Below are 18286 nucleotides of genomic sequence, written 5' to 3'. Positions count from 1 at the left end.
GGGCAGGTTACAATCGCTTCTCACCCCATCCAAAAACAGCTGCATGCGATCACTACTGCAGTCCGTCTTAGCTGCGCCTGCTAGCAAAGCTGGGGTCTACTGTCATAAATGGTAGCCAGTGGGCTAAGGGCAGCTGGCCCGACTTATTATACTGGGGCAGGAAGTTAGTGACTCTCCGACACCTGTACAGAACACAATCGTAGTCTGTGCCCAATAGAGGTAGAATGCATGTGGGGATTTCCGACCGCACACCTGACGTAACTGGCACACAGTGAAAAGAGGGGTGGAGAAATGTAATAGTGAGGCTGTCGTCACACTAGCAGTATTTGTAAGCCAAAACCAGGAGTGGAACAAATAGAGGAAAAGTATAATAGAAACATATGCACCACTTCTGCATTTATCACCCACTCCTGGTTTTGGCTTACAAATACTGATGTAAAATACTGACCAAATACTGATAGTGTGACGGCAGCCTGAAGAGGAGGCATTATCTTCTGGGCAGCGGGTGCCCCATAACCTGGAATATCTAATTAAAGCAATAAATTGATTTTTACAGTCCAAGGCATCTACCATGAGGCATACAGGTATGAGTAGTATCATATACAGCTCAATAATGGATATCCCAGTACATGCAGTAAAACAATGCTTACAGGCAGTCAATAAATTTGTAAATGCTCTTCATTAATATAGGTGTACAATTAGAGCCTATGGGTGTCATAGATCCAATTAATAAAACATAGGGAGGGGGGTACCAAATAATTAATTACTTGCAAATTTGCATCCCTAGAATGTATCATAAGTTAAATAAGTATAGGGATAAGCCGTAACTGATTTTTAATATATTGGTTCATACGCAGAATAATCAATTGATAATTACGGTAGTTGCTATATAATTCGTAAAGATAACCACTATTGATGGGTTCCTGTGTGTCTAATCAGTCCATGCAGCCCAATCCCCAATGTCCTAACAAAAGCCCCCTACCGATTCTAAAAATTCTCTCACTAAAACCAGTGCAAATACACCATTATACGTCACAGCCAATGCTACCATGTATTGTATAAGGATCCACCCAGACAGCAAAATGAATTTGGTGTGAACACTACCTGTTCATGCAAAATGCTGGCCAAATAAAGGAGCGACTCCAAGCAGGAGATTTAGTTGCATGAACTAAATAGACCAGCTCTATTGATGGTTTAATGTGTATCTTTATGAATTATATAGCAACTAATTATCAATTGATTCTTCTCCGTATGAACTACCGGATATGTTAATCAGTTACAGCTTATCCCGATCCCTATACTTATTTTACTTATGATAAACTTTAGGGATGCAAGTTATTTGGTACCCCCTCAGTGTTTCATTAATTGGATCTAGGGCACCTATAGGCTCTAATTGTACACTTATATTAATGAAGAGTATTTACAGGTTTGATTGCCTATAAGTATTGTTTTACTGTATGTAATGGGATATCCATTAGGTAACGTTCACACTAGCGTTATGCTAGTGTGCGTCGGGTTAGTGTCGGGCGACGCAGCGGCGACACACGCGTCATGCGCCCCTATATTTAACATGGGGGACGCATGCGTTTTTGTTTGTTGCGTTGTGCGACGCATGCGTCTTTTTTGCCGCAAGCGTCGGACCAAGAAAACGCAACAAGTTGCATTTTTCTTGCGTCCGATTTTCGGCAAACTACGCATGCGTCGCAAAACGCAGCGTTTTTGCGTGCGTTGCGTCGCTGACGCAGCGGCGCACAACGCTAGTGTGAACGTAGCCTTAGTGAGCTTTGTACCCCTTCTATTTTGGTTTGAGGCACCTTTTTAGAATATTCATGAATGCTTTTAATATTTAGTCAATGAAATGGTTTAATTAATAATGTTGGAAAAACACAGATCCGTATAGGACTAAACTGCCAAAGGATCACCATGGTTTTCACCAATACATACTAAGTTAGTAAGTGGTTAAAATGTGTCCTGGAACTCGCTATTGATGACCTATTCATAATTCAGGATTTAGAAATACATTGTTAGGGCCTTCATCCAAACACAGTGCCACACTGGTCTGTGGGTTGTGCGTTACACGGTAATGTACCGACCCCAGAAAGTGACATACACTTTGTCTGCAGTGTTTTGTAGACTTTTCATACATTTTTGGTCCCCAACATTAACTACTTCACAGTGAAGCTGGTTTTCAAAATGGAAGATATTTTAGTGATATGTTATAAAAGTACAGTTAGGTTATAGAGCTGGCACACCACATGTACTGAAAGCGGAGACCAATACACATATCCACCTACTGTAAAAACCAAACGTCACTGGCACTAGAGAATGATTGAATATGACGAGCATTGCTCTAACGTCAAAGTTCACTTGTGACAGGTTGCCATTGTCCTGTGTGTGCAGAAGAGCTTATAATACAACCCCTGGCAAAAGTTATGGAATCACCGGCCTTGGAGGATGGTTAAAAAAAAGTAACCATTACTGACTACCACATTTTTGGGTTCTTGATTTCTTTTAGTGTTTATTAAAGCCAGTACTGGCTTTTGGTACTCTACCAGAGACTGTGGACACAGACGGTCATCTCCAGCGTGGGTTACCTAGCCACTGCAGGCCCCACAATTTTGACGGACTTACATCTCTGTGCCCGTTGGCACTTTTTTTCCATATGACTCCCCTGATGATTCTTCATGACCGGAGTTGAAACGCGTAGGGAGGAAGATTCTACGTTTCAAGAGGTTTTGGGACTCTGCCTTTACACATATTGGGTGGGCTGGTCCCTTAGAGCAAGGTCCATTTGGGGCCTGTCCTTGTCAGGACAGGAGTTACAGAGGGGTTACAGGGTAGACATACTACTTCAGCCCTGCCCCTCCTCATCTAATTGGATCTCTACTGTGTCGTACGGAAGTATACAGTGTCCGGCAGCTTGGGTGAGATCCAACCATTCTTTTTTATTGAGCACTGGTTCACCTGAGCACTTTGTATGTTTTTTTCGTTTGTGTCCTGTTGGATGTGCAGTTTTTAGCATTTAATATTAAAAGTTATGTTTTATTAGTGGATATCCTCCACAGCTGATTCTGTCTTGAGCCAGGGGGTATATATATGGTGTGTTTTTTGCACACTATTGCTTTTTCTTAAAGCCAGAAAGTTGCCATTTGAAATGATTTTAGTTTTGTGCCATGTGTGTGATCTGCTTTTTTTTCTACAAAATCAAACAACTGAATGAACATCCTCCAAGGCCGGTGATTCCATAATTTTTGCCAGGGGTTGTATGTTAGAACAAAGTACATAAAGGGATATACAATAAGAAACTATATTCACATCAAATACACATTCTTGTGTTTCATGTGTACACACGAGAGTCTTACTGACATTACCGATTAATCCTTTTGCTCGCACCCAAAACAGCTGCCGTGGTTCCTGCGGCATACGATGGTACATGTCCGGTGGGTTAACGGGTTTGATCTCAATAGGAACATCTTGTGCCAATATTTTATTGAGTCCTAGCCTGTGCTTTTCCACCAGAGAGGGATCCCTAAGGAAAAAGGACATTAGACCACTTACACTATTTATGTCCTGGGGTCATTTAACCCCTTAGTGACAGAGCCAATTTTTACAATTCTGACCATTGTCACTGAGGTTAGAACTCTGGAACGCTTCAACGGATCCCGCTGATTCTGAGAATGTTTTTTCGTGACATATTGTACTTCATGTTAGTGGTAACATTTCTTCGATATTACTTGCGATTATTTATGAAAATAACATATGGCGCAAATTTTTAAAATTTTGCAATTTTCAAACTTTGTATTTTTATGCCCTTAAATCAGAGAGATATGTCACGAAAAATAGTTAATAAATAACATTTCCCACATGTCTACTTTACATCAGCACAATTTTGGAAACAAATTTTTTTTTTGTTAGGGAGTTATAAGGGTTAAAAGTTGAGCAGCAATTTCTCATTTTTACAACACCATTTTTTTTTAGGGACCACATCACATTTGAAGTCATTTTGAGGGGTCTATATAGAAAATAACGAAGTGTGACACCATTCTAAAGACTACACCCCTCAAGGTTCTCAAAACCACATTCAAGAAGTTTATTAACCCTTTACGTGCTTCACAGGAACTGAAACAATGTGGAAGGAAAAAAATGAACATTTAACTTTTTTTGCAAACATCTTAATTCAGAAGCATTTTTTTTATTTTCACATGTGTAAAAACAGAAATGTATCCATAAGGGGGCGTGGCCAAGGCAAAGATGGAGTAGGATGTGCAGCCACTGAGCTCTGGGGAAGCTCCCTATCAAATCGACATACATCCATGTTTTAACCCCTTAGTGACCGAGCCAAATTTTTGAAATCTGACCAGTGTCACTTTATGTGGTAATAACTCTGCAACGCTTCAACAAATCCCAGTGATTTTGAGATTGTTTTTTTGTGACACATTATACTTTATGATAATGGTAAATTTAGTTCAACATTTTTTGTGTTTATTTATAAAAAATATAAAAAATTTGAGAAAAATGTTAAAAAATTAGCAATTTTCTAAATTTGAATGATTATCCCTTTAATCCAGATAGTCATACAACAGCAAACCATTAATAAATAACATTTCCCACATGTCTGCTTTACATCAGCATCATTTGTAAAATATTATTTTATTTTGTTAGCATTTTAGGAGGTTTAAAAATGTAGCAGCAATTTTTCATTTTTTCAAAGAAATTTACCACATTTATTTTTTAGGGACTTATCCATGTTTGAAGTGACTTTAGGGGTCCCATATATTGGGAAACCCCCAAACGTGATACCATTTTAAAAACAGCCCCCCCTGACATATCAAAAACTGCTGTCAGGTAGTTTATTAACCCTTCAGGTGCTTTACAGGAATTAATGCAAAGTGGCATGACAGAAATGAAAATGTGTATTTTTATCACCTAAATGTTGCTAACTTCTAAACAGATTACTACAGCTGTCAGACTCTAAGGCCGCTATTTGGTCATGAATTGCCATGGCAAACATCAGGACAACAAAATCATGATCTGAGGGCACCAATCGGGATAAAGAAGAAGCCCCCACACTCTGTTAACCGTTTATAATGATGTAGTCACTATTGACAGCAGCATCTAAGGGGTTAAACAGATTTAGAAGGTGCAAATACTGATCGTAGCTGATACAGCAAGTTGTCAGCTATAGTGTACAGCCGACAGCTACTGGATTGTCACCTGTATGGGGAGGCTATTCTCTTATATCTCAGGTCAGTTAAAAGACGTATTGGCGGTCATTAAGGGGTTAAAGTGCCCCTTTTTACTTCTACTCCCTGGATGTGGGATGCCCTAACCCCGGGGATCATTTTGAGACATTTATTAAGTGTTTTGGGGTGCTTCTGGACGTTTTGCAGCCCTGCCGCGTGGTAGAGGCCTCATCTCCAGCCTGACCGCTGGGCCTCCCTCTGGGCCCCTATAGACGGTCAACTGTCAGGCCTGAATAGACTCCCTGTACAGTGACGATCCTCGGGGTGACCGGGACTGCGGGTTGAGCAGACTCTCCTGCCCTGCTGAGAGGGTGAGTCACAGAACGCTGCCTGGCTAGTATCGATCCCTGCCTGCTGACGGAGGAGTGAGGGACGGCCGCTGCGGCTCAGGAATTAGACCGGAGCATCGTTCCCCCAGACACCGACAAGCGGACTGGCTCTAGAGTTGCCTGCGGGTAGTCGGAGGTCCTGTCTCGGCGGAAGATCCGAGCCCCGAGAGGAGTGAGGGAGTGAATCGGAGGCGTCGCCGCCATCTTTAACAGCTCCACAGGCGGAGCCGGGCTGCAGAGATCGAAGGGAAGTACGCGACCCCCTCCTCCACGCGTCCCCCCTGCTGCCTCGGCTGGCCGCCTGTGCGGCTCACCGCTTACCTCTAGCAGTGCTCCCTCCGGCCGGGCGCTCCTGCTGGTGCTCTCCGGCGGGCTGTCTGACGCCGCGGCGGGCCGTGACCTGGCTTGTACAGTGGTACCCATGGAGAGAGGAGAGCGATCTGATCTGTGACGGCGCGGGGGGGGATCTCCATGTGTGGCGGCACTCCGCTCCTTCGGCGAGAGATTTCCCGCCAACTCTGCCGCCATTGTTGGTTGCCGTCTGGTGCGGAGAGAGCCCCTGATTGCTGAGGGGTGGGCTGTGCCTTGCTGGGACCAGCTTTAGTTTAACCCAAACCCTATCTCCGGCTGCCCCATACCCATATGAATGACATTTGTGGAGCAGGTTTACAAATTTGTGGAGGGTGCCTGTAGCATCACCAGGGTGCACAGTCACAGAGGGCTGCTCCTCATGCTGGGATCACATTAAGCCTGCAGCCCAGGTGCACGCTTCATCTCCTGCTGCCCCATACCCAGTGGTGTTTAACCCTTGCCGGACTGGATTAGTTTAAAGTGGCACTGTATGTAAAACACCTGCTTATATGAAGGCAGGAAAATAGCCTAAACTGACTCAATCTGTACAGATTACGTTTTGCCAGCTACCTATCACGGAGATATCAGGAGATCATTATATCTATGCTGAAAACTCTTACAAGATACGATTATTTTCACTAAGTTTAATATACCAGTAGAGGCGTTCACCAGAACTGTGTGGCCATTTCCTGATCTTATAGTGACACCTAGTGTCCATCCTGAATTTTACGCTTTAAACTCAATGCAATGAGCGCCTGAAATTTTTCCTCTTTGTCCAAGTTGTGATTACAGCATTTCACGTTTTCTGACGCTCTCAAGATGGTTAAATCACAAAAAGAACGTGAAAAACTTTCAAACAAAGCCATGGCAGACGACCAGAAAAAAGGAACTCATGGCGCTCTTGACTCATACCTTAAAAAAAAAAGTGAGATCTCTCAAACTCCTGCTAGGCGGTCCCTCAAAAAAGCGATCTCATCAGAAAATATAGATGAATCGGAACTCAGTGACGTTGATTCTGACAGTGACTCCGCTACAGGAGACATAGCCCCTATCTCCAGAGCCTTTATGAAAAAGCTGATGGCCCAAAACATGAAGCCACTCTTAGAGGAAGTCTCGGGTATGCGAGCTGACCTTCAACACCTCGGCCACAGGGTCGAGTCACTAGAAACTGCAAACGTTGATATAGTGGAAGCTGTTACCTGCCTAAATGATCAAGCTCTCAAACAGCAACAACATCTAAACGTAGCGCTATTAGCCGTTGAAGATCAAGAAAACAGGAGTAGGAGGAAAAATATCCGGATAAGAGGGGTTCCAGAATCCTTTGCTCGAGAAGCACCAGACAAGGTGGCGAGTGAAATCTTCGCTAACCTTCTGGACACAGAGAGGGCCTCAGAAATTATTATTGAAAGAGTTCACCGCGCCCTAAGGCCTAAACCAAAAGCCGAAGAACCTCCCAGAGACATTATCTGTGGCCTCCTTAGCTACGTTGATACAGCCGCCATCCTGGCAAGCGCTAGGGAACAAGACAAAATTACATATGACAATTCACAAATTCAACTTTTTCAGGACTTGGCCCCATCTACATTAGCAAAAAGACGGATACTCAGACCCCTTCTTGCCGCTCTGAAAGCCAAAAATCTGACACATAAATGGCTATTTCCATTCGGCCTAGCAGTGAACACCGCCAGCCGTCAAATTACAATTCGTACCCCAGAGGATCTTCACAAGGCTTGGGAGACGCTAAATATCGCGCCAATTGATATACCATCTTGGATGCCAGTCAACGCCAATTGGAGCCTACCCTCAATAAAAAAAACCCTCAGAGTGGTCACAAAAGAAGAAACCTGCATCTCCCAAAGTCAAGAAACAAGACACCAAGAAACATCCACCATGAGTTCCCTTTTCTCCCCCCCCCCCGCTTTTTATAAATAAGAACAGAACAACTACTCTACTTGTTTTGCTTTTTAGGCTAACATGTCTGCCTCTCTAAGTTTTCTTTTCTAAAAATGTTATGTTTGGCTCTTCTCATAGCATTAAGAGTTATCACAACTTGGACTACCCTCGCCTATGTCTGGGTGTTACTACTCCCCCCCTGCGATGGGCGAGTGCTTAACTGTACAAAGTTTGTTACTCATGTTTTGTTTTTCCCTTTCTTTCCTTAGGTACCGGGGTGGGACAATTTCTGCTGTAACACATGACGAATATGAACGATAAGGTGAGCTCTGGGTCCATCACAGTTGCCTCTTTTAATGTTAAGGGCCTTAATGCACCTGCAAAAAGAAACCAAATTTTTACCCTTCTAAAGAAACAAAAAACTCAGGTAGCCTTCCTCCAAGAAACACACTTCAAAAATGGTAGAAACCCCAATACCTCCTTCTCCCCATACCCAACTTGGTTCAATAGTTGTAACTCTTCAGCATCCAAAGGTGTTAGTATTGTGCTAAAAAAAGGCCTCCCATTCTCGCCCAGGGATACATTGGGTGACCATGAAGGGAGATATATTTTTGTAAAAGGCTACCTAGCCAATACTTTAGTTACTTTTGCCAACTTGTGTGCACCTAATAAACAACAGACCCAATGGATCACCAAAACGTTAGAGGTACTGCAACTCTTCACAGAAGGGTTACTGATTGTGGGTGGTGACTTTAATATTACTTTGGACCCTGAGATTGACTCCTCAAGCGGTCTATCCTTCATCGCACAGAAAGCGAGACACAACCTTCTGAACAAGTTATCTACCCTCCTTCTTATCGACCCATGGCGTATTACTCACCCCACCACTAAAGATTTTACTTTCTTTTCCCATCCCCATTCATCATACCACCGTATTGATCTCATTTTGATCCAGTCGCGATCTCTCAGTTTAGTCAAATCCGCCAATATAGGCCAAATTACAATATCTGACCATGCCCCGATCTTTATAGATATCGCCATTGACACCTTGCCCCGCCCTGCAACGTCCTGGAGACTAAATGAATCCCTATTGGATAACCCACAAAATTTGGAAAAAATAAAATACACGATGTCGCGTTATTTCATAGAAAATGTCGCAGATGGTCCACTTACACCCAATATATGGGAAGCACACAAAGCTGTTCTTCGAGGGGAGCTCATATCAATCGGTGCCCATGCAAAAAAACAGAGGGAGAAAGAAATGATGTCTCTTTTACATCAAATAGCAACCACAGAACGCCTCCACAAAAAAACTAACACCCAGAATCTACAACGGGATCTGGTGGCCCTTCGTAATAAATTAAAAGACTTGCTTAACATTAAATCTGCAAAGATCTTCATGCATTGTAAACACCGATTCTATGTACATGGAAATAAGAATAGTAGACTGACCTAATCTACTTAAAAAGCAGAGAGAAAATAAATTCATAAAATATATCCATAAAGACCCAAACACGAGAGTCGACAGATCCGAAGATATTGCAGAGGCGTTCAGATGCTATTACCAATCCCTCTATAATTTAGAAGCCCCTGACCCCATGAAAGACTGTATAACTGCTGCAGATAGGATTCAGGATTTCCTAGCCCCTCTTTCCCTTCTAAAAGTCCAAATTAAAGACCACTCGGCTCTCTTAGCCCAAGTCACCTGCCAAGAAATTAGCGAAACTTTACAAAACATGGCACTCAATAAGACTCCAGGCCCGGATGGCTTCCCAATGTCCTATTATAGAAAATTCTCAGATATACTTCTTCCACGCCTGGCATCTCTTTTTAACTCCTTCCTGGCAGGAAATCCCCCAACTAAACAAACTTTAGAAGCACACATACAGGTCCTTCTCAAAAAATTAGCATATAGTGTTAAATTTCATTATTTACCATAATGTAATGATTACAATTAAACTTTCATATATTATAGATTCATTATCCACCAACTGAAATTTGTCAAGTCTTTTATTGTTTTAATACTGATGATTTTGGCATACAACTCCTGATAACCCAAAAAACCTGTCTCAATAAATTAGCATATCAAGAAAAGGTTCTCTAAACGACCTATTACCCTAATCTTCTGAATCAACTAATTAACTCTAAACACATGCAAAAGATACCTGAGGCTTTTATAAACTCCCTGCCTGGTTCATTACTCAAAACCCCCATCATGGGTAAGACTAGCGACCTGACAGATGTCAAGAAGGCCATCATTGACACCCTCAAGCAAGAGGGTAAGACCCAGAAAGAAATTTCTCAACAAATAGGCTGTTCCCAGAGTGCTGTATCAAGGCACCTCAATGGTAAGTCTGTTGGAAGGAAACAATGTGGCAGAAAACGCTGTACAACGAGAAGAGGAGACCGGACCCTGAGGAAGATTGTGGAGAAGTGGAAACATCCAGAGCCACCGTGCACAGGCGTGTGCAGGAAATGGGCTACAGGTGCCGCATTCCCCAGGTAAAGCCACTTTTGAACCATAAACAGCGGCAGAGGCGCCTGACCTGGGCTACAGAGAAGCAGCACTGGACTGTTGCTAAGTGGTCCCAAGTACTTTTTTCTGATGAAAGCAAATTTTGCATGTCATTCGGAAATCAAGGTGCCAGAGTCTGGAGGAAGACTGGGGAGAAGGAAATGCCAAAATGCCTGAAGTCCAGTGTCAAGTACCCACAGTCAGTGATGGTGTGGGGTGCCATGTCAGCTGCTGGTGTTGGTCCACTGTGTTTTATCAAGGGCAGGGTCAATGCAGCTAGCTATCAGGAGATTTTGGAGCACTTCATGCTTCCATCGGCTGAAATGCTTTATGGAGATGAAGATTTCATTTTTCAGCACGACCTGGCACCTGCTCAGTGCCAAAACCACTGGTAAATGGTTTATTGACCATGGTATTACTGTGCTCAATTGGCCTGCCAACTCTCCTGACCTGAACCCCATAGAGAATCTGTGGGATATTGTGAAGAGAAAGTTGAGAGACGCAAGACCCAACACTCTGGATGAGCTTAAGGCCGCTATTGAAGCATCCTGGGCCTCCATAACATCTCAGCAGTGTCACAGGCTGATTGCCTCCATGCCACGCCGCATTGAAGCAGTCATTTCTGCCAAAGGATTCCCGACCAAGTATTGAGTGCATAACTGAACATTATTATTTGATGGTTTTTTTGTTTGTTATTAAAAAACACTTTTATTTGATTGGATGGGTGAAATATGCTAATTTATTGAGACAGGTTTTTTGGGTTATCAGGAGTTGTATGCCAAAATCATCAGTATTAAAACAATAAAAGACCTGACAAATTTCAGTTGGTGGATAATGAATCTATAATATATGAAAGTTTAATTGTAATCATTACATTATGGTAATGAAATTTAACACTATATGCTAATTTTTTGAGAAGGACCTGTATCTGTTATCCCAAAGGAGGGGAGAGACGGTGGCCAATGTGGTAACTATCGCCCAATATCATTATTGAACTCCGATTTGAAACTCTGGGCAAAAATTCTTGCATCAAGGATCAACATCATCCTTGAGTCCCTGATTCATCCTGATCAAGTGGGCTTTGTAAAGGGACGAGAGGGTAAAGACAATGCTCTAAAAATCCTCTTAGCCATTTCACATGCCAGACGCGCTGGAACCCCGTTGGCTCTGTTATCTACTGATGCTGAGAAAGCCTTTGACAGAGTCAGTTGGCACTACATGGTATGCACTTTACGGAAGTTTGACTTCCCCCAACCTTTTATTGATGCCATCATGACTCTATACTCTGTTCCAACCGCTAGGGTCAGGGTCAACGGGTTACTTTCAGATTCCTTTGGGATTAGGAATGGAACTAGGCAAGGCTGCCCTCTCTCCCCCTCCCTCTTTGTGCTAGTTATGGAGACTTTAATACAAAGAATAAGACAGGAGGAGTTGATCAGGGGTCTAGTCGTGGAACACACAGAATTTAAAACTGCTGCATTCGCGGACGACCTTATGATCGTGATCTCAAATCCTATGACTGCTTTTCCCTCTATCCTGAAACTTCTTGATGAGTTTGGGGTCATCTCCAACTTCAAAGTTAATATGCACAAATCGGAAGTCATGAATGTTTCGATACCGGTCAGAACAGTCTTGGATCTTAAAAAGTCTACCCCCTTCAAATGGCTCGCAGACAAACTGAAGTATCTAGGAGTCTTTCTCACTGCAAATCCCTCATCTCTGTATAAATACAATTTTGTGCCCCTTCTGGATAATCTCCAAGCACTTCTTAAATCCTATGACTTACCATTCCTCTCATGGATCGGGAGGATTAATGTAATTAAATCATACATCCTACCAAAAATATTCTACCATATGACCATGATTCCCATACCTCTCCCCAAATCTTTTTTCACTTTAGCCAATAAAATAGTCAACGGATATGTGTGGAGGGGCAGGAGGGCTAGACTACCCTTCAAAATACTATCACTCCCGAAAAAGAAAGGTGGTCTTGGACTCCCTAACTTTAAGACTTATTATCAGGCGGTCCATCTGGCTAGGTGGATGTGCCTGGTTAATACAAAACATGATTCAAAAACCCCTAATCTTGAACGCTTGTTAATGGGAGGTGAGGCGGAGAAGTATCTCTGGACCGCTGCTGCCCCTCCACAAAATTCTCTAGAGGAAATAACCCACAACACCCTGAATATAAGAAAGAAGCTAGTCCAGAATAACTGGCCACGATGCCTTTTTTTGGACAGTATGCCTTTGGGAGTTATACCTTGGCTCATTGAGCCAAGGTATATAGACTCATTTGACCTCTGGAAATCCCTGCCGTCCCTCCCAATTTCACATCTACTCGCCAACCAAATTAGTTGCATTGACAGTTGGCCTCGAGATGCCAAGAAACAACCCAAAGATTTCATTCAAATCCACCATGTACAATATATTTTTTCCAAGCTTAAGTCGGACATCCAAACTAATTCCGATTGGCTCTGGTTGGAACTTCTTCTTAAACTCAACCCTACACCCCCTAAATTAATTTCCAAACTATACCATAACTTAATCTCCCCTAAAGCTCACTTAAACCCCTATATATTTCTTCTTGGGAGTTAGAGTTGAACATATCTCTCTCCAACAGAGAAATAGCGCAGGTCTTAGAGCACTCACATGGGTTCTCAAGATGTGTCTTGCTCCAGGAGAATGCCTTTAAAGTCCTCTCCAGATGGTACAGAACCCCTGAGTCGCTCTACCACTTTGGCCTCTTGGAATCTCCTCTTTGCTGGAGATGTATGAAGACTAAAGGCTCTCTGGCGCACATTTTTTGGTCATGCCCAATTATCGCTAAATTTTGGGAGGAGATATTCAACCAACTCCGCAAGATGAAACTAATAACGCATAACTTGACTCCCCAAGAGGTTTTACTGTCCCTCCCTACGAAGTCCTACAAACCTAAGAAGCATGATCTACTCCCCCTTTTAATAGCCGCTGCCAAGCACTTGATCGCTTTACACTGGAGACAAACGACCCCCCCTCATATCAATGAATGGCTTAAAAAAGTCCAGGACATCTTCAGGATGGAAGAATTGACTAGTTGGGATTCACATACACACGATAAATTCTTTCGTATATGGCTGCCATGGCAGCTAGCTTCTCAAGCTACCCCCTAGTCTCCCACTCACTATTCTCCTTACACAACATATGGATGTACTGAACTCTTTTCTCCTAAGGCCCGTTCCTGCACTGTGATGGTCCCAGATATAGCTCAATTACCTAATTGTTTGTGTAATGTTCGATACTCGTCTTATTCTCTGCTTCCTAATTGGTCAAAAGTATCTGTTATGCTCCCCGTATATTTATGGTTCCATGTTGATTGTTTTTTATCCCTGATGGGATACTTTTACACAAGGAGTCCTGCTTTGACCACCTCTTCCCCCCCCCCCCCCGTACACCCCCCACCCCCTCTCCCCTCCCTTCCTATTTTTTATTTTTTCTCTGATTGTTTTTATTGTTACTGTTTGTTTTAATTTCTGAACGAGATCTACTTGAGATTCAGGTTACGGACTGTGTGGCCTACTATGTGGATCGCATACCAGGAATGCTAAAATCAGACCCATAGACACTTATAGTTATTAATCCGCAATGAGAATCCGGCCCAAATGCTACAGTATAATCCATCTTTGCTATGTATCCACCCTAATCTGATTCATATAACCTATATGACTGTTTAAATGTTTATATGTGTTGAAAAGTTTGAAAATTAAAAATTAAAAAAAAAAAAAAAGAAATGTATCCATAAATGTTGTTATGCAATTTCTCCTGAATACGCTGATACCCCATATGTGGGGGTAAACCACTTTTTGGGCGCACCGCAGAACTTGGAAGTGAAGGAGCGCCGTTTGACTTTTTCAATGTAGAATTGGCTGGAATTGAGATCGGATGCCATGTCACGTTTGGAGAGCCCCTGATGTGCCTAAACAGTGGAAACCCCCACAAGTGACACCATTTTGGAAACTAGACCCCTTAAGGAACTTATCTAGATGTGTGGTGAGCACTTTGAACCCCCAAGTGCTTCACAGAAGTATATAACGTAGAGCCGTGAAAATAAAAAAAATCGCATTTGTTTACACAAAAATGATTTTTTCGCCCACAAATTCTTATTTTCACAAGGGTAACAGGAGAAATTAGACCACAAAAGTTGTGCGATTTCTCCTGAGTACGTCGATACCCAATATGTGGGGGAAAACCACTGTTTGGGCACACCGCAGAACTTGGAAGAGAAGGAGTGCAGTTTTACTTTTTCAATGTAGAATTGTCTGGAATTGAGATTGGACGCCATGTCGTGTTTGGAGAGCCCCTGATGTGCCTAAACAGTAGAAATCCCACACAAGTGACCCCATTTTGGAAACTAGACCCCCCATGGAACTTATCTAGATGTGTGGCGAGAACTTTGAATGCCCAAAGTGCTTCACAGAAGTTTAGAATGCAGAGTCGTGAAAATAAAAAAAATTTCCACAAAAAAGATTTTTTAGCCCCCAAGATATTTACACAAGGGTAACAAGAGAAATTGGACCCCAAAAGTTGTTGTCCAATTTGTCCTGAGTATGCTGGTACCCCATATGTGGGGGTAAACCACTGTTTGGGCGCACGGCAGAGCTCGGAAGGAAGGAGCGCCGTTTTGGAATGCAGACTTTGATAGAATGGTCTGCGGGCGTTATGTTGCGTTTGCAGAGCCCCTGATGTACCTAAACAGAAACCCTCCACAAGTGACCCCATTTTGGAAACTAGACCCCCCAAGGAACTTATCTAGATGTGTGGTGAGAACTTTGAATGCCCAAGTGCTTCACAGAAGTTTAGAATGCAGAGTCGTGAAAATATGAAAAAAATTTTTTCCACAAAAAAGATATTGTAGCCCCCAAGTTTTTATTTTCACAAGGGTAACAAGAGAAATTGGACCCCAGAAGTTGTTGTCCAATTTATCCTGAGTACGCTGATGCCCCATATGTGGGGGTAACCCACTGTTTGGGCGCACGGCAGAGCTCAGAAGGGAGGGAGCACCATTTGACTTTTTGAGCGCAAAATTGGCTGTCGTGTTTGGAGACCCCCTGATGTACCTAAACAGTGGAAACCCCCCAATTCTAGCTCCAACCCTAACCCCAAAACACCCCTAACCCTAATCCCAACCCGATCCATAATCCTAATCACTAACGATAATCACAACCCTTACCCCAAAACAACCCTAATGTCAACCCTAACCATAACCCTAATCAAAACCCTAAATCCAACACACCCCTAATCCTAATCTCAACCCTAACCTCAAACCTAACCCTAATCCCAATACACCCCTAATCACAACCCTAACCTTAACCCTAATCCCAAACCTAACCCTAATACCAACCCTAATCCAAACCCTAATCCCAACTCTAACCCTAACTTTAGCCCCAACCCTAGGGCTACTTTCACACTTGCGTCGTTTGGCATCCGTCGGACAAGAAACGGATCCTGCAAATGTGCCCGCAGGATGTGTTTTTTGCCCATAGACTTGTATTGCCGACGGATCGTGACGGATGGCCACATGTCGCGTCCGTCGTGCACTGGATCAGTTGTGTTTTGGCGGACCATCGGCACAAAAAAAGTTCTATAACTTTTTTTGTACGTCGCGTTCGCCATTTCTGACCGCGCATGTGTGGCCGTAACTCCGCCCCCTCCTTTCCAGAACATAGCTTGGGCAGTGGATGCGTTTAAAAACTACATCCGCTGCCCACGTTGTGCAGAATTTTCACAACGTGCGTCGGTATGTTGGGCCGACGCATTGCGACGGCCCCGTAACGACGTAAGTGTGAAAGAAGCCTAACCCTAAATTTAGCCCCAACCCTAACCCTAAATTTAGCCCCAACTGCTTTCTCCTGCCGGCCGGCAGATGGAGACAGATGGCGGGCGCACTGCGCATGCGCCCGACATTTTCTGTTCCCATGAAGACGCCGGCGGCCAGGAAAAGCAGCAGGAGGACCCAGGGACACCGGTAAGTATGGCAGGTTCCCCGAATCCCCCTATTTCTCTGTGCTCTGATGTGCGATCACATCGGAGGACAGAGAATTAATTACTTTTTTTTTTTTTTGCGGTCGCCGGTAAACAGTTAATTACCGGCGATTGCAAAACAGGGGTCGGTAAAACCGAACCCGATCATGTTCTTTGGGGTCTCGGCTACCCCCGGCAGCCGAGACCCCAAAGATTCTCCCGGTGCCGGCCGGCGGGCGCACTGCGCATGCGCCCGCCATTTTGAAGATGGTGGCGCCCATCGGGAGTCACGAGGAGCAGCGGGGGAGACAGGTGAGTATCGGGGGGCGATTGGGGACCCCTGTTCTCTGTCCTCTGATGTGCGATCACATCGGAGGACAGAGAAATTAAAAAGAAATCGCGGTTTTTTTGTTTTGTTTTTTTTGCGATTGCTGGTAAACGGTTAATTACCGGCGATCGCAAATGCGGGGTCGGTAAAAAAAAACCCAGAATCATGTTCTCTGGGGTCTCGGAGAAAATCTGACTCTGGGGGGCGCTATTTACTTAATGGCGCTGTGTTTTAAGTACCCTTAGCGGCCGCCGTTAAAAGGCGTATCGGCGGGGTTAACTTTGCTTACAAAAATTAAAGAGTAACTCTGAAGAATATGCTACCCTGTGTGTACATGATGAACACCATTTCTGGCCATTATGTGACTTGTTTACTGTGTTAAATTTGCAATAACTGGGAGCTGGTGGGTGGAGACCAGCTGATCTGATCCCTCCCAGGCAGAGCGCAGCAGCTCTATTCCTTAACACACAGAGACCAGTAGCTGGCCGGAAGTTAAACTACAAGACGGAACTGTTTAGATGTGACTTGACGCTCTGGGATGAGGCAACAGACTTGATAAGCCCCCAGGATGATTGTGCTGAGCTATGTTTCCTCACTCCTCCTGCGTTTTTAGTGACAGTGTAAAAGAGTTCTCACCCTCATTTAGATGCTGCTGTCGCAATTGACAGTGGTATTTAAGGGGGGTAATCAGCCACCATCGGTTCCAAAACCAGATTTTCTCCCGCTGGGGTGCCTTACACACTTATTCCTTAGTGCTGTGGAATAAGCCCTTTAACAGCCACCGTGAAAAGGCATATCGGTGGTTGTTAAGGGGTTAAAATGGCTATTCCCAAAATATTAATGACCGCTTTGTGGTTTAAAAATCCTATAATACACAAACTTTGCAAATGCAGTCAACTTCAAAGAGTTCTCCCAGCTCTGGATATCAGCCCAAGAAAATCTGCACACACCACAAGTTTTCCTTATCTGGTTACCCACAGACACGTCATGGTTTTTTCAGTACAGGTTGCGTAGCCTCAGATACCTACCATTCTTCTTGCACATTTACATCAGGTAATTTTTATTGAAAAACAAAAAACACTACATTTTCTTAATATATTATGTATTAATTCTGTATGAGTAAGGAGACTGGAATCTACTCAATTATTTGGCGACAGCAAATTATCCTCCTGCTCCAGCGCCATCACTGTCGCCCCATTGGTCTTGTGAAGGTGTTCTGCAGTGACGACGTGCTGTACCGTACCTGTGTGTATGATTGCTACAGCCAAAAACTCCATGGGCAAACGGCATAGTTACCTCTCCCTCCTTTTGCCAATCCCAAGAGCCACCCATGGCAGGAGCCCAACACTATATGCTACAAAGATGTGAGCACTACAGGACTATTCGAGTTACACCCAGTTCACATTTGCGGTGCGTTGGGCGCAACCGCGGCGATGCATGCGCCCCTATATTTAACATGGGGGCGCATGGACATGCGTTTTGTGACGCGTGCGTTCTTTGGGCGCAAGCGTCAGGGCGCAGAGGATGCTGCTTGTTGCATTTTTTTTTGCGCTATAAAAATGAATGCATGCGTCACAAAACGCAGCGTTTTGCATGCGTTTTTGCGTGCGTTGCGTCACCGACGCAGCAC

The 18286-nt window shown here is 43.7% G+C and overlaps 1 protein-coding gene across 1 annotated transcript in view; it reads right to left on the bottom strand.

Moving 5' to 3' along the window:
• The window catches only part of ACOT8 (acyl-CoA thioesterase 8), a 28146-nt gene that overhangs the window by 4345 nt on the left and 5515 nt on the right, over window positions 1–18286 (bottom strand). The window contains exon 4 of the mRNA XM_069752214.1: window positions 3372–3529. Coding sequence (XP_069608315.1) covers window positions 3372–3529 — 158 coding nt within the window. The remainder of the gene's footprint in view (window positions 1–3371; window positions 3530–18286) is intronic.

Source organism: Ranitomeya imitator, chromosome 2 (assembly GCF_032444005.1).
Source record: "Ranitomeya imitator isolate aRanImi1 chromosome 2, aRanImi1.pri, whole genome shotgun sequence".
NCBI classification, from domain to species: domain Eukaryota; kingdom Metazoa; phylum Chordata; class Amphibia; order Anura; family Dendrobatidae; genus Ranitomeya; species Ranitomeya imitator.
This window is presented reverse-complemented; position numbering and strand designations above follow the sequence as displayed.